General features: G+C 43.8%; 1 protein-coding gene across 1 annotated transcript in view; it reads right to left on the reverse strand.

The window, feature by feature from the left end:
* The window catches only part of IARS2 (isoleucyl-tRNA synthetase 2, mitochondrial), a 42,211-nt gene that overhangs the window by 3,699 nt on the left and 22,013 nt on the right, over window positions 1-16,499 (reverse strand). The window contains exons 13-19 of the mRNA XM_038760846.1: window positions 15,379-15,481; window positions 13,423-13,516; window positions 5,804-5,912; window positions 4,372-4,474; window positions 2,999-3,124; window positions 1,651-1,782; window positions 537-643 (exon numbers count right to left, since the gene is read on the reverse strand). Coding sequence (XP_038616774.1) covers window positions 537-643; window positions 1,651-1,782; window positions 2,999-3,124; window positions 4,372-4,474; window positions 5,804-5,912; window positions 13,423-13,516; window positions 15,379-15,481 — 774 coding nt within the window. The remainder of the gene's footprint in view (window positions 1-536; window positions 644-1,650; window positions 1,783-2,998; window positions 3,125-4,371; window positions 4,475-5,803; window positions 5,913-13,422; window positions 13,517-15,378; window positions 15,482-16,499) is intronic.

Below are 16,499 nucleotides of genomic sequence, written 5' to 3' on the forward strand. Positions count from 1 at the left end.
AAACCAAACATACTAACAAAACAAAATAAATAGAATAGATATGTACAAATTAAATAGAGTAAAAAATAATAAATACAGTAAAAAACACTAGCACTGGCACTAGTACTGGCACCTAGTAAGCGCTTAACAAATACCATCATCATCTGTTCTCGAGTATTGTTTTTCCTTTTCTCCTTAACAGGGTCTAATGGCATTTCAAAACAATGCTGACCAAAATATAGGATGCTTTCCTATATTTCCTTTCCGCTCCTTTCCGCTGGAAGGGAGAGCTGCTCGGCCAATAGAGCCTCGGGGGCAAGGAGGGCTAGCTAGAAAGGTAGGGGGACACTATCATTGGGCAACTGGTTTGGGTGTATCTCTGTTGAGGACAGGGTGCATATAGCACCTATGTACTCCTTTACAGAAATACCACCTCATGCCTTTTTCACTGGCATTTTAACTGGGGATAAAGGAAGGATCAACTGTTCCAAATCTGTGCAACACCTAGGGCTCACTAGGCGTTAGTAGCTTAGACTTCATCCAGCAAGCACTCGTACCTGTCTTTGATTATGCTGAAATAAAACTTGGACAATTCTCTGTTTTGGAAGACTTGTAACTGCCGGATGACTTTTCCAAAATCAAACTGCTTGTAGGCCTCCGTAACCTGGGGGACAGAAACAAAAGGAGAGAGGGGTGAGATGCCATCTGGAGAGGTCCAGTTTTACAACCAATTGTATTTGCTGACAGCTTTCTCTGTACGGGGCACTGTAGTAAGCACTCGGGGGAGTATGATATAGCAGAGTCGATAGCTACATTCCCTGCCCACGACAGGCTTACGGTCTCTGGTCGTTTTGACATGGGGATCAGTAGGCTAGCCAAATAGAGACAAGAGCAGAAGGACAGATGATGACTCTTGTGCAAAACGTTTGTCGCCAATCAATCTGGATGAAAATCGAGGAGGGTGGAGGGCGCCAGGGGCCCTGGACAGCTTCTACTGGCCCATCAGGAGTTATGGCCTGGAACAAGGCAGGGAATGCTATAGCTCTGAAAATAGCTTCTGCTCAGACACTTTCCTTTTTTCCTCCACTGAGCTAGCAGTTTACCTGGTGTGGGGAATGTAGAAACCTGCTTTTAACTTTAATGGACAAACCCAGAAATGACAACTGAGGAAACAGCTTTCAAATACAATATTTGAAAGCAAGGGCTACTTCGGCAGCAAACAGGAACATTCTGGACACCTGTTTCATGCACATGTGATTTATGCTGAGATCAAATCAAAATACACTTGCTTGGGTTGACCTTTACAGGAAAATGGAAAGAAACCCCCCCAGCAAATTGCCTAAAACCAACGCTTCAAACCCCAGTGCTGACAAACTTTAATTGTTGATATTTTAATTGTGGAGACATCTCAATGGGGATGAGGTTATGGCTCTGGGACGAGGACAGGGGTCAGTAACTGATATTTTAGTCCACTGAACTAAAATTCCTTCAACAATTTAGTGCACCGTTGGGGAAAATAAAATTGCCAGAAGAAAATGTGAAGATCCGCTCTTTCAGAAAGATACCTCTGAAAGGTACGCTTAACTTACTCTTCCCTGTTTATCCCACCAAGTACAAAACATACAATAGCCCCCCATTCCCAGTTTTCACTACCTATTATCCCACATTTACCTTATTTGCAAAATCTTGCAACAAGTGTAGCATGAACTGGTCTATGACATACATCTCTTCAGTGGGGATGGACTCTGTCTCTGGATTGAAACCAGCCAAGTTGCCCAAAAGAAAGCGGACTGTATTCCTAAGCTGTAAATGGGGGGGGGGAAGAAATGGATGTTTTCACAACTGGTGGCTCCCAAAAAATAGTCTAATTAAAATTTTGCTCTGCATGCGCTAGTTTTCTAATAGAATTTTTCTAAACTGGAAATCAGGAGGGTCCAAATTATTGCGTTTAAAGGGAGGGAGGGTTGAAGCCGGGGGAGGGACCTGTACCACAGCCAGGAGCAGAGGAAGAGAAGAGGAGAAGGAGGAAAAGGAGGAGGAGGAGGAAGAAGAGGAGGAGGAGAAGGAGGAAGAATCTCTGCCCCTGACTCCCTGTCAGTGGGAGGGGTAGGTGGGGCACGAGAGACCATGGCAGCAAGAGGGATTTTGGCAGGAGAATAAAGGGTTGTGGGGAAGAGGAGAAGGAACTGGAAAGGACAGATCCTCTCCCTCAAACCCACAGTACATTTGTCTCCTCTTCCTCTCCCGGCAGCTCCTGCCTGTCGGAGCGCTTGACATATCACCTCAGTGAAATACGGAGGGGAGGAGAGAGCAACCCAAGGCGGGGAGAGCAAACACATCCCCTCAGGCTCCGGGATCACGGCTGTCCCTCTCCCTCCCACGCCTGCTCCCACGACCGGCTCTCGGCTCAGTGCTGAGGGTACAGACCGGGGTCATCATCATCAATCGTATTTACTGAGTGCTTACTGTGTGCAGAGCACTGTACTAAGCGCTTGGGAAGTACAAACTGGCAACATATAGAGACAGTCCCTACCCAACAGTGGGCTCACAGTCTAAAAGGGGGAGACAGAGAACAAAACCAAACATACTAACAAAATAAAATAAATAGATATGTACAAGTTAAATAGAGTAATAAATCTGTACAAACATATATACATATATACAGGTGCTGTGGGGAAGGGAAGGAGGTAAGATGGGGGGGATGGAGAGGGGGACGAGGGGGAGAGGAAGGAAGGGGCTCAGTCTGGGAAGGCCTCCTGGAGGAGGTCTGTACACCCTGGCACGCTCCGGTCCCCCGGTGCCATCTCAAATCCAGTCCCGCCCCAGGAGCCAGGGCCCAAAGCCTCACAATCGGGAAAGGAACCCACCCCCTGCCCCCGCCACCACCACCACCCCTGGGGCTGTCCAAATCGATAGGCCTCTTGGGGGTGCCTCGACTTAAAATCTGTCTGGACACCTGTTTTGTTCTGCATCCTTCCCATTACAAATTAGGCAGCACGAAAGAGCCCCCCACTCTCACCTTGTTAACATCTTCCCTGGCCTCGGCCAGTGAAGCTGAGCCGATTGCCACATCGGCAAAGACGTTGGACTCGGCCACCCACCAGCGAAGGACGTCGGCGCCGTAGGGTGGGTCTTTGCTCTGGTCCTTTTGATCGAGAAAAACGCGGACTAGCGTTAGACACTTGGAATTTGCGATTGCCTTTACAAACCCAGCAGGCTAAGTTTCCTATTTTGGAGCGTGTGAATCTAGCATAGCTCACTTACTACAGCAATGCAAATAAATACAGACCCAACTGTCAAAGGACCTGTAAGAGTTTTGATTATTCTTGAAAGGAATAAAAACCTAAAAACCACATTAAAAATTGGCCTACGGGGCTGGTCCCAGAGTGCTTTGGGTCACGGATGCTCATGCCCCTTCACTTTGACACTGGCAAGAATGGATGAAAATGAGGCAAGCATTCCAGCATCTCCAAGCAGGGAACATTCCCGAACCAGGGGATCGGGCTCTAGTTTTGAAGACCCAATTATCAGCATCCTCAGAGCACACCTCAAGGGCACGATCCCTTCCAAGGAGCTCATTACCAGCAACAGATCAAGACAGAAAGGCCCAGCAGAGATCTTGAAATCTGGGCCCGGGGCGGGTCCTGCCCACGGCTCGAGCGTATGATGAGGTAAAAAAGGGAAAATGGGTGTGTTTGACGGAAGCCAGGCTGGGAAACCGAGGAGGCTGAGCCGAACGAATCCAGGCCGGGTTGGTGTCGGGCTCATTTGCCGAAGGGAGGGGAGGGTGGCCGGCCGCGGCAAGGCTGCCTTGCCTATTTGGTACGTGCGAGCAATCGTGGTGGCTCCCCAGGGCTACGCCGCCGGGATGAGAGGTCCCGGCAGCACTCCGATAGGCTCACCGGGCCTGTGGCAGGGAGCAGCGGGAAACCCACAGGAGCCACACGTATCTTGGGAGTGATGACTTCCAAGTTATGTTGCCAACTTGTACTTCCCAAGCGCTTAGTACAGTGCTCTGCACACAGTAAGCGCTCAATAAATACGACTGATGATGATGACTCCAACCCGGAAGCAGTACCAGACTAAGAAGTCGCAGAAGTGGTCTGACTGCCGATGTAAGGCTTTGGGGGCCCCGTCCTGACCAAAAGTTGGTGTGGAATCCAGGGAGGCTTGCCTCGAGACACCCTCTCGTATCATCAATCGTATTTATTGAGCGCTTACTATGTGCAGAGCACTGTACTAAGCGCTTGATGCGGTGCTGGGATTTTTGTTGAGGTCTAATACCGAAGAATCTTTGGGGCACTCAAGCAGCTGGGTCTTAGAGCATTAACAGTAAACTTTCAATCCTTGACACGTCTGAAGTGTCCAAAATGCTTAGTAAAACTCACTCACCGGGCCTCCGTTGATGATGATATCAGGGTCAACTACATTCCCAAGAGATTTCGACATCTTTTCTCCCTTTTCTCCAAGGGTGAACCCGTGGACCACTACAGTTCTGAAGGTAAAATGAGTTCAACATTATACAATTCAAGATCAATGCAAACCATTTTTAAAACAGTAGTCTAGGATCTCTCAGCCTGCTCCATCCTCTGCACCTTAGCCTGGGTTGAGTTCAAAAAATTAGCCCCAACAAATTGGCAAAGGGTGGAAATTCAAGCTTACTTGGCTCCATTTTGGTTTATAAATAATTGGGGCCTCACCTACCCTTTGCAAACCTGAAGCAAAGCCTCTACTGAATCTCATCGCGATCTTTTGACCATGGTAAATTAAGAGGAGCACACTATTCAAAGCTTTTCCATAGTTTTGATCAAATATAATATAACCTCTGTTCCAGCAGCTTTTAGCCAAATGTACTCTTAATGCTATCATTAAATAGGACATCAAAATATAGCCTGGAAATTTCAGTTCAGTTCTAGTAGCTGTCAAAAGGCGGACTGTTCGAAGGTGGAAGAATCAAGGAAAAGAATATTATAAAATAAGGGCAGTGAAAATAATCATCTTTAAATTGGACTATGGATAGACACGTGCAAAATCAAAATACTTGGTTTAGCCTAGAAGAGGAAAAAAAAATTTAAGCATCATGTTAGAACATTTTCAGACACACACTAAATGGACAGATTTACTTGACCATGATTCTGTGTATTAACAATGATAATACTAATAATAATCATGGTATTTGTTTAGCGCTTACTATGTGCCAAGCACTGTACCACGCATTGGGGCAGATACAAGATCATCACGTCCCAAGTGGGGCTCAAAGTCTAAATGGGAGGGGGGACATAACTAAGCTCCTTGTGGGCAGGAAACAAGTCTACCAACTCTGTTATACTGTACTCTCCCACGCGCTTAGTACAGTGCTCTGCACACAGTAAGCACTCAATAAACAAGCACTCAATAACCACTGACTGATTGACTGGCAGGGCTATTCGTTAAACTGCATTTCAGTTCCTTATCTACTTATGTGTATGCGTGTGTATATGTAAAGAAGTGACGTATGTGAAGAAGTGACAGAGAAGCAGCATGGCTCAGTAGAAAGAGCACGGGCTTAGGAGCCAGAGGTCATGGGTTCTAATCCCGGCTCCGCCATATGTCTGCTGTGTGACCTCGGGCAAGTCACTTAACTTCTCTGAGCCTCAGTTACCTCATCTTTAAAATGGGGATTATGACTGTGAGCCCCACGTGGGACAACCTGATCACCTTGCATCCCCCCCAGCTCTTAGAACAGTGCTTTGCACATAGTAGGCGCTTAACAAATGCCATTATTATTATTATTATTATTATTTGGAAGCGTGAGGACTAGTTTTGGTTCAGTGTGTTTACTTACTTGTAAGGGGCTTTTTTCCTTGTTGCAATACTAGTTATTAACGAAGACTGAAACCATCCTCCAAGCTGATCCTTTCCTTCCAAGTACACATCTGCACGTTGGCCAGTATCTTTGGAAAAAAAATGGGGACCACAGACCTTGAGAATTCATTACAATGACAGAGAAGATGACATTCAAGTGTGCATTTGGTTTCCCAATCCACTGACTGGCTTGCAGAAATAGAAATGACAGGCTCTCCCTTCCATCCAGCCTCTCTTGCCCGCGAGTCCCACACAGCAGCAGCTACTAAATGCCCACAGACTCTTGTTACGTTTCCAACTGGAGAGAATCGGAAAAATTGGAAAGCCACTCCAACTGTTAGGTGAGCTTGTATACCTTGATTTCACTGCTTTTTAAAACTACATGGCACAGCAGGTCACTCTGGTCCAGCTGGAGGCTGAAAGCACCGGGGACAGCCCGCCATGCTAGAGTACAAGCCCTGACTGACCCTATTTGCAAGCGCAAAACGGCTTGTTCCGACATCAAGTTTGGTAAACATATGGAATTGTGTGGTCTGAAAGCACAAATACGCAAGGGCAGTTTGGACAAATTCCGGGACCAGAGGACCAGATTGTTAGGGGGAAAGTTGGGGTGTAGGGAGGACAATTAGTGTTATTAGGTGTTAATCTTTAATGATTGGGGCATCAAGACCCATCAAGCATCTTGTGTGCCGCCACTGGAGAGAAACTCCTGGGTGGAGAGACGTGTAGTCCGACCCAATATAATGATGGTTCTTGTATTTTGGGGAGGATGGAGAGAAAAGCATGAAAGAGAGTCACAGGTGAGCGAAAGGACTGAAAAAACGGGAGGGATAAAGGTGGAGAAAGGAGAAGATCAGATTCGAAACGTAAAGCTTTGATTTCAAAAACAGTTAGCCCAAATTCTTGGTGCCTAGGGAACCCTCTCGTTTTAACTTCTGGAAACTCTCTGGATCTGACTCGGGGACTCAGACTGACCCTGGCTTCATTGATTATACATTTGTCTCCTGCTTACTATTTCAGGAGGTACGTCTTTCTGAACATAAGGAAATTACTAATAGCTGTAAGACTGTAATTAGACAAGATGTACTGCCTTATAGAAGGACTGTTTAAAAGAACAATGTAAATCAGAACTATGTGCAGCAATGGCCTTTCAAATTCATATGACTCAGGCACTCATTCAATCACATTTACTGAGCGCTTACTGTGTGCAGAGCACTGTACTAAGTGCTCAGCAGAGCACAACAATCAACAGACACATTCCCTGTATAAGGCACAGCGGTCTTTTTTTACTGGTAAGTGAAAATGCTGTGTCATTTCCCAGCAAACAGTACGTTAAATGCTCTGAAACATGTGGTGCTCCACTCCAGAAAACTAGCTAAAAGTAAGTGGTCCCAGCCCTGTAGGTGCTTACAACAGAAAACAGATGGCACAGACACTCAATATAAAAGAACACCGTTAACTTAGATACCCCATGGCCTAGCGGATAGAGCACGGTCCTGGGAGTCAGAAGGACCTGGGTTCTAATCCTGGCTCTGCCTCATCTGCTGTGTGACCTTGGGCAAGTTGCTAAACTTCTCTGTGCCTCAGTTACCTCACCTATAAAATGAGGAAAAAGACTGTGAGCCCCATGCAGGATAGAGGCTGTGTCCAACCTGCCAAACTTGTATCTACCCCAGGGCTTAGTACAGTACCTGGCACATAGTAAGCGCTTCACAAATACCAAAAAAACCCACAATGATATAAAAGGGCATAATCATTTTCTTCTTACTTGGAGTTCAAGCTTTTCTTTTTGTCCACTGTGGAATATGGGAATTTTGTCTGTCTCCCCTCTGTAAGCGCATTATGGGCAGAGAACGCGCCCGCTAATTCTATCGTATGGTACTTTCCCAAGCACTTAGTACAGTGCTCCGCCCATATTACGCATTCAATAAACACGAGTGATTGACTGATTTGGAACTGAGTGGAGGAGGGGCTTCCCGCGATCAATTTTCTATCTAGCCAGGGAAGTCTTGAAGTAGGATGTGGAATCTTGGGTGATGTCTGAAAGGGAAGGAGTGGGGAAGGCCCTGAAGCTGAGGGTGGTGAGAAGTTCAGTCATCACGATGCATTGGGGCTTTAATTCTCCAATGCGAAGTGATGGCATACCGTCCGCTCCGCTTGGAGAATGAGTGTTTCCATAGCTTCACTCCCGTGGAATCGTCCTGTTACTTCCCTACGCCCAAGTTCCCTCCCTAAGCCTAAATGCCATTGGTTAATGGATCCCAAATCCCTCCCTAAACCGGACCTTTAGCTCCTTAATTTCACCATAGCACAGAGATACTTCACATAATGAAGGCAACATTTAGAACCTTCCTGGGACTGGGTTACAAGGGTCAAGGAAATTCACCAGTTAACTGTGGTAACTGTTCTCCCCCTAAGAAAACCAATAAAGATCTAGTTTGAGAGAGAGCTGTAAAAGTCCTAATCTAAGCACCAAGGCAATGAGCTATACTTCTAAAGGCAGGAAGATAAGGTAGTAGTTTAATGAATCAACAGCCCATAAAAAACCCATACTAAAGCAAAACCAGCAGAAAAGCTTAGATATCTATTACTGACTCACTGAACTTGTTTTAAGGCATAAAGCTGGAAGTGCCAGGGCTGAATAAGACATTTTACCTGTAACTGGATCAATATGCTGAATGAAGAGACCAAATGATGATGGACAGAGAGGCAAGGAAGCAGAAGAGGAGCAGGAAGAGAAAGAGGGGAAAGGACAGCAAGTATTGCAGCACCCTTAATTTGTTCTTCCACCATTAAAAAAAATAACTTTTTTGTGGCAGTACTTGGGTGCCATTCTGTTTTAGGTGAAGCTTGATTCTCCAATCCTGGTCCTTCCTGCCCTGATAAAGCTCCTCAAATTTTAAACATACCTAAACTCCTACTCAAACATTTGTCCGAGCCAGTCTTTGGGAATGGAGGTGCTGCTGCCTCTTGGGCCCTGCTTGCAATACTGTACGGCATTCAATTCTGAGTAATGAGCAGGATCTGGTTCCAGAAGTATGTGTGGGAGAGCCACTCTGAACTAGTGTTCATAAGATTGTAACCATTATCTTTGGGTGGAAGGAAAGCTCATGGAAAGACCAATACAAGCTTATTAATTTCAACTATGACAGAATGGGAATCTTAGCTATAAAAAATGTTGAAATGAGTAGCTAAAAGGGCAGGTTAATTAAAAAGGCTACTGCGACAAACCAAGCAGGTAAGATATATGCACCGGAACACAGAAACACCTGGCAATCAACTGGAATCTCTGCAGGGCTAAATGGCAAAGTAGTGATCCTCAGAGGAAAGTAGAAATCACCCTTTTAAATCTGGAAAACTCATCTGAGTAAAGAAAGAGGACGAGAGCAAGAGTGAAATCATAAGTGCCAGTAGGCTATCTAGAGGCTACAAAGGAGTACGAGGAGCTGCTCACGAGGGATGCCACCACTGTTAAATGATTTTTCCAGAATGTCAAAAATGGAAAGGCTGAAGAATCAGGGTGGGCATTTGATCACAGTATAAAATTGTACCCAGATGAAAGGGAGATAACTTAGCCTCTCAATGAAGTCTTAATTCTGTCTGCTTTTGTAGCCGACAGCTCCAGGAAACCGGATCAAATTGGGGGCACAATACTTGGGGTGATTTTAGATCAGTATGCCACGCTAACTAAATCACAAGGCCAAGATGAGCCCTTCTGACGCTTCTGAAGGGTCTCAGAGGGGAAGCTGAGAAACTTGAGGCAACTTCCCATTTATAACACCTTTTCTATGAACTAACTGGATCTCACTTACAATTCGACTGAAGTCAGTTTTCAGGAACCAAATGGATCATAAATCTGAGGACTGCCTGTACCAATTCCCCGCAACCAAATAAGATCTATTTTTGTGAGTTAACTGTACAGATTATTTAAAATCTCCAGCAAACAGGCAATATTTAAAAACATTTGGAAAAACTTCTGTTCATAAAATGAATACTGACTTTTGTCAGAACCAGCAGATCCTCAATATCATCTAATTCATAGACAACCAAACATTATATTTTTAAATATTTACTCTTCCTTTTAACAACTTTTAGATACATTCCTAAATATAACTTTTCTACTTAAAAAGCCCATCAGCAGATTGTCAAGTTAAATCTTCCTACTAAATCCCTTGGTTTCTTAACCTCCCTTTTACTTTTTATATAAAACAAGTAAAGATTTCACAAACTAAAACTGAGTCATGATAGATATATTGTAGAATTGAACAGTGTTAATTAAAACTTTGCCAGACTACTTTAAGACTTCCGTTAATTGAAAAAGCTGTATTACAATCCTTTCTCAGCTTACAACCCATTGACTTTGCCTTCTAATTGAAATAGATGTTTGATGCCAATACTCATAAATCAGTAAACCTCTGTCCCTGTTATAAATCCTCTGTCAGCACAAAAGTGAAATCAGGTGTGTATGCTGGAAAAAATTATCAGGTTCATTCTATTAACCATTAGCGAATATGATAGAAGACAATTAAGTCAGAAAACAAAGGTCACTTACTCTTGCAGCAAAGGGGAAGATTTTGCCCCCCCGCCCCATACTGAATCATTTAATATGAGATTAACCAAAATTCAGATATGCTGAATGTGACACTCCTCAATAAGCAACTGATAAGCACCAATTTTGACATAATATTAACTCTCAATTATTCTGAGGCTAATTATCCAATTACAGATTATCCAATCCTAGGGCTAGCTTCTCCTCCTTTTTCCCCTCCTCAGATCTGCCTTTAGTTATTTCACGAATGGGAAGGTAAAGGTGTAGAAAGTATTGATTGAAACCAGACTGATTATCTGTGCATTTAGATGACCTACACTATCACTGTCTTCCTTATCACCAAGGATAAATCAAGGTTACTGAGTCCATATGTGTAATACTGCTTTCAATCAATCAACAGCATTTATTGAGAGCTTACTATGTGCAGAACACTGTACTAAGCGCTTGGGAGAGTACAATACAACAGAATTAGCAGACATGTTCCCTGGCCATAACAACCTCAAAGTCTAGAGGGGGAGACCGACATTAATATAAATATAATGACGCATTCACACTCAGTTTCACTCAATATTAACCTCCACAGGTATGACATCGAGAAAGAAACATAACATCATTCTTTGATCAGGCAGAATCATCAGAAGTAACACTTTAATCATTTCAGCTTCTAACCCTCTAAATAGCACACCGCCAGCCAGCAGTTTTGTGTATCTCTAGCTTTCATTTTCATGGTAAAGGGTGAAGTTCTACTACAAATGAGCTAAGACCCTGAAGGTAACCAATACCTGCTCTTCTTAGTAAGGGCTTTCACCACGTAGTACGGTGAAAACTAGCCTTTTCCGTTACTTTGTTATTTCTTGATGTTTCAAACCGTCAACAAAATCAACCGTTCTGTCGTGCCCTGAATGATGGTTACCAGACTCTGAGGGTATGTGTGTATTCCTTTCGTTTTTCTGCAGCTGAAGTGCAAGACCTAAGTCGAGGTTTACTCACTTTACTACTGTTTTCTAGCAGATACTTTGCTGGGAAACTCAAATGTACAGGTGCCGGTCACCTGCTTACTAGGGGCAGGAACTAATGGAAGCAGGCAACATCTTACAAGTTCCCCTCTGTCTCAACAGTTTTTTTGGAACAGAACCCTACTTGGGCTGGAAATCCAGGGCCTAGTCCGGACCCACACAAAGCCTGCCTTACTTAATCCTCCTGGGTTCAAGCCCAGGAATAAACTGGAATGGGTGGGGAGGTTTAGTTAGAGGTCTTGTTAACTGAAGAGCTTTATCACCATTTTGCAAGTGGCCTGCGACTAACTGCAGAGAAATAACCGTTCAGCCACAGGCTGGCTGAAACTGAGGTGAGGTTGGGTTTGTACTGGTTTATAACTTGGATGCTGCATTTTAGGACACACAGGCCAGTCTGGCCAACACGGTGCGCTCTGGCTGGGAAGGAGCTTGGGCCCTAACGATTCGATCCAGTGTTTCTTCAGTCTTCACTGTTGTCTACCACAGCTGTGAGGCAGGGGACCGGGTTACAAATGACGTATCATCTGGACTGTAAGCTCGTTGTGGGCAGGGAATGTGTCTACTAACTCCGTTACAGTGCACTCTCCCAAGAGCTTAGTACAGTGCTCTGCACACAGTAAGCGCTCCAAAAATACCACTGATTGATTGATGAGGATGGGCGTGGAACAGCTCAACTGGCCTCCAAAGGTCAGAGGGAGAGGCACAAAACCCCATACGCTCCCTGGGAGTATGCCTACGCGTCTTCATCCCCACCCCTGGAAATGAAGCTGGGCTCTATTGGGCCCGACCAGAGAGCACAGAAAAACCCCCTGGCCCTGGCGTGTTAGCGCTATTGCTCAACAGGGAATAAAATACCTGGCCGAGGGCAAACTACCCACTTAATCGCTTAAATCGGATACTATCCTCCTCTGAGATTCTGACCGGGCTAATGAGTGGACCTGTCTCTGCTTGTGGCAAATAAAACAGTATCTATTACAGATAATTTTTTGTGGTCACTGTTCTTTTTTGCTAAATTTCAAAAGCTGTTTTCTGATGAAGCAACTGCTGCGCTGTAGTGCCACGGTATCAAATAAAAGACTAACACAGGTGGACAAAGTCTGGTTGATTTGATAACACCTGATTCAAAGTTCAGCAATGTTTATGACCTATACAGTGTCTTCACCTTTCAGTTTTACTGTAATAATAAGTACATGTCCTCTGGTTCTACTTAGGTAAATGTGTAAAAGGTTACCTGCACAGGGCTTTGAGTTTGAAAAATAGTTTTATACCCTATAAAAGTTAGGAGATTTTGGATGAGGCAACTAAAGTAATTTTCAAACCAAGGTAATTAAGGGTGTCAATGAATGTGCCACAGGAAAAAATATCCATGATCATTACTACTTCTGAAAAACAAAATCATCAAAGAGCAGCATATTTTTATAAACACGTAAACATACAGCTAGTTTCTTATACAGTTTGTTGGAAAGAGAAATACACTGAGATTCAGAAAATCTAGTCCCAACCATCAACTCTGCCACTGACAAAGCAACGAAGAACATAAATGGAAAATCAGTTGACAGCCTACACCTCAGCTTTGCCATTTGCAAAATGGGGATAACTACATCTGATCTGCTACTTCCTCCCAAGGAGGTAAGAATGAAATGAAGTTAGTTGTCCTTAAAAAGTGAGCAATCTGATAACATTTGTGGTCCTCGCCCTAAAAGATAATGCTCTGATTTGTCAGCGGGCCTGCTGTTAAAATATTGTCCAGTACTTCTTCCATGCCTGCAAGGCGATGCTTAGCGTTACTCTTTTAAATCCCTATCCCTTACCATCGAAGAGGGCGGTTTCCTTTCAGGACATTTGTCTGCCTCATCACCTATATTCATCATTACCACCTTGCTAATGCTACCTAATATCTCCAAATATTTTAAGATTGTAAAAGCCAAATGGAAGCAATGAAGGGGATTTTGCATTTGAGGGAAACCACGCTTTGGCAATTTAAAAAATATTTTGATGATAATCCATACTGTTCCATTTTCATTTTTTCAATACCTTGCAGAACATGAGCCCACGACGTTCCGCTGTCAAACCAGATGTCCAAAATATCCTGGCCCGGTACATATTCCAAACCATCGGGCCCGCCACTCTAGGAAAATGCAAATGAAGAATGCTTGAGGTATATACAAGACACCACCCAAGACTTCCAAATATTTCTATTTCCCTCAATTAAATAAAACCTTTGTTGAGTTTTCACTAAATTTCCTCCCTACAAAATCAACTCCAAATGACCAAATGACTAAACCAAAAAGCATTCAACTGTCAGTTATGTTCTTAGGAGCCATACGGTTTCTACAATCAACTCCTAAGCAGAGGCTCGAGCATTCAAAATGCAGTATGGCTCTTAATTCTGTTGACATAATTACTCCTAAACTGACACGAAAGAAAGAGTTTTCAGTGCAGTGTGTGACATCAAACCATGCAAGTTGCAGTTACACCAATTCTGGTTTTGCAAAATGCATACAATCCCTTAACTTTCCTAATGCCTCAGGACAAAGCTTGGATCATAATTTTAAATGTTTGTTAGAAATTACAGCTTAAACTGGGACTGCAGGTCACTACTAAACTGAAAGCAATGCTTTTTTTTTTTTTTTACTATTTGAACTGTTTTTTATTAACCATTTGACTTTAAAATTGGTTCAAAAAATTGGATCAACTTGTCCTGTAATTGGATCAACAGCTTGAAGGTGATAGGTTTAAAAAAACTTAAATATCATTTATATTGTCTTAAGTGCACACAGTAAGCGCTCAATAAATACGATTGAATGAATTAATGAATGAACAGTGCTTTGCGCCTAGTAAGCACTTAATAAATGTCACTATTATTATTATTATTCCCCTCCCCACAGCACCTGTATATATGTATATATGTTTGTATGGATTTATTACTTTATTTATTTTACTTGTACATATTTATTCTATTTATTTTATTTTGTTAATATGTTTTGTTTTGTTGTGTGTCCCCCCCCTTCTAGACTGTGAGCCCATTGTTGGGTAGGGACCATCTCTAGATGTTGCCAACTTGTACTTCCCAAGCGCTTAGTGCAATGCTCTGCACACAGTAAGCACTCAATAAATATGATTGAATGAATGAGTGAATGAATCCCCCCGCCTTACCTCCTTCCCCTCCCCACAGCACCTGTATATATGTATATATGTTTGTACATATTTATTACTCTATTTATTTTACTTGTACATATTTATTCTATTTATTTTATTTTGTTAGTACGTTTTGTTTTGTTGTGTGTCCCCCTCTTCTAGACTGTGAGCCCGCTATTGGGTAGGGACTGTCTCTATATGCTGCCAACTTGTACTTCCCAAGCGCTTAGTACAGTGCTCTGCACACAGTAAGCGCTCAATAAATACAATTGAATGAATGAATGAAAGTGAGTTGCAATACATGGGCCTGTTTTGTTAAATGCTGCACATTTCTAATCCCGCTCCACCACTTGTCTGCTGTGTGACTTTGGGCAGGCAGTTTAACTTCTCTGTGCCGCAGTTACCTCATCTGTAAAAAGGGGATAAAGACTCTGAACCCCATGTGTAGGACAACTTGATTACCTTGCATCTACCCCAGCGCTTAGAACAGTGCTTGGCACATACCAAGTGCTTAACAAATACCATAATAATTATTATTATTATTCTGCAGTTACCTACTGAGAAGCAGCGTGGCCTAGTGGAAACAGCACAGGCCTTGCAAGTCAGGAGACCTGGCTTCTAATCCTGGCTTTGCCCTTGCCTGCTGTGTGACCATGGGTGAGTCACTTAACTTCTCTGTGCCCGAGTTTCCTCATCTGTACAATGTGGATTGCTTACCCATTCTGTGTTCCCCTTAGAGAGTGGACTCCATGAAGGACTGGGACTGCCTGACCTGATAGTACTCCACCCCAGTGCTTGGCACATACTAAGCCCTTTAGCAAACACCACAATGCTGATCAGAATTATTATTACCTGAGCCACGATTTCTTTGGGCAGAAGCTGTTCAGGAGGGAGTGTCCACCACACATCACTGCCATGCTGTTCCACTAATTTAATAACATGCTCGATAGTTTGGCTGGGTAAAAAGAAAACGGTGCTCAGAATAGGTCAACAGCAATGCCGAGATTCCATCCCTAATGATCCACGAGGGAGCTTTCCAGGGTTGGGGTGAAGTGAGACCCTCCGGGACATCTCTGCACCAAGACTGAAGCTCTGGCGGTAGCGGAAAGATTCTCAGTCTGGCACACCAAGACTAGGGAGAGGAAGAAAACTGGGCTCCTGTTCTTCGTTTCCACAGGTCTGGTGGCATATTACCGTAATCCCTGAACCTGGAAGGAATGTGCTCCACTTATTTAGGCTTGCAGGTTCGTAAAGAACCTCCATCTTTGATGCCCTGGTCAGGATTTTTAGATTTTTTTTACCACATGGGATTTCAGAATAGTTGAGGAGACATTATTTGTAAACAGTTTCCTAATTTTCCTATTGAAACCAACTTAGTTCTCAGCAAATAAAAATCTGGGGTCAGAACAGTTAGGGTCACTGGGGAAAAATAGGAATCCCACTGCCTAACTCTGTAGCGTTAACTTCACATCATTGCTAAAATCCACGCTTTCCTCTCCATCCAAACTACTCGACTGAATCAAGCACTTAAATACGACTGATTGATTATATCCTGCCTTGACTACTGCATCAGCTTCCTCGCTGATCCTCCTGTATATCCTTTACTCCACTGCCCACATCATCTTTCTAAAACACGTTCAGGCCACGTCTCCCCACTCAAGAACCTCCAAAGGTTGCCCATCCACCTCCACATCACACAGAAACTCCTTTTTATTGGTTTGAGAGGACTCAGTCGGCTTGTCCCCTTCTACCTTAACCTTGGAAAGAGCACGGGGTTGGGAGTCAGAGGTCATGGGTTCAAATCCCAGCACCGCCAACTGTCAGCTGTGTGACTTTGGGCGAGTCAGTTAACTTCTCTGGGCCTCAGTTCCCTCATCTGTAAAATGGGGATTAAGACTGTGAGCCCCCCGTGGGACAACCTGATCACGTTGTAACCTCCCCAGCGCTTAGAACGGTGCTTTGCACATAGTAAA

The sequence above is a fragment of the Tachyglossus aculeatus genome, chromosome 19 (assembly GCF_015852505.1).
Source record: "Tachyglossus aculeatus isolate mTacAcu1 chromosome 19, mTacAcu1.pri, whole genome shotgun sequence".
NCBI classification, from domain to species: domain Eukaryota; kingdom Metazoa; phylum Chordata; class Mammalia; order Monotremata; family Tachyglossidae; genus Tachyglossus; species Tachyglossus aculeatus.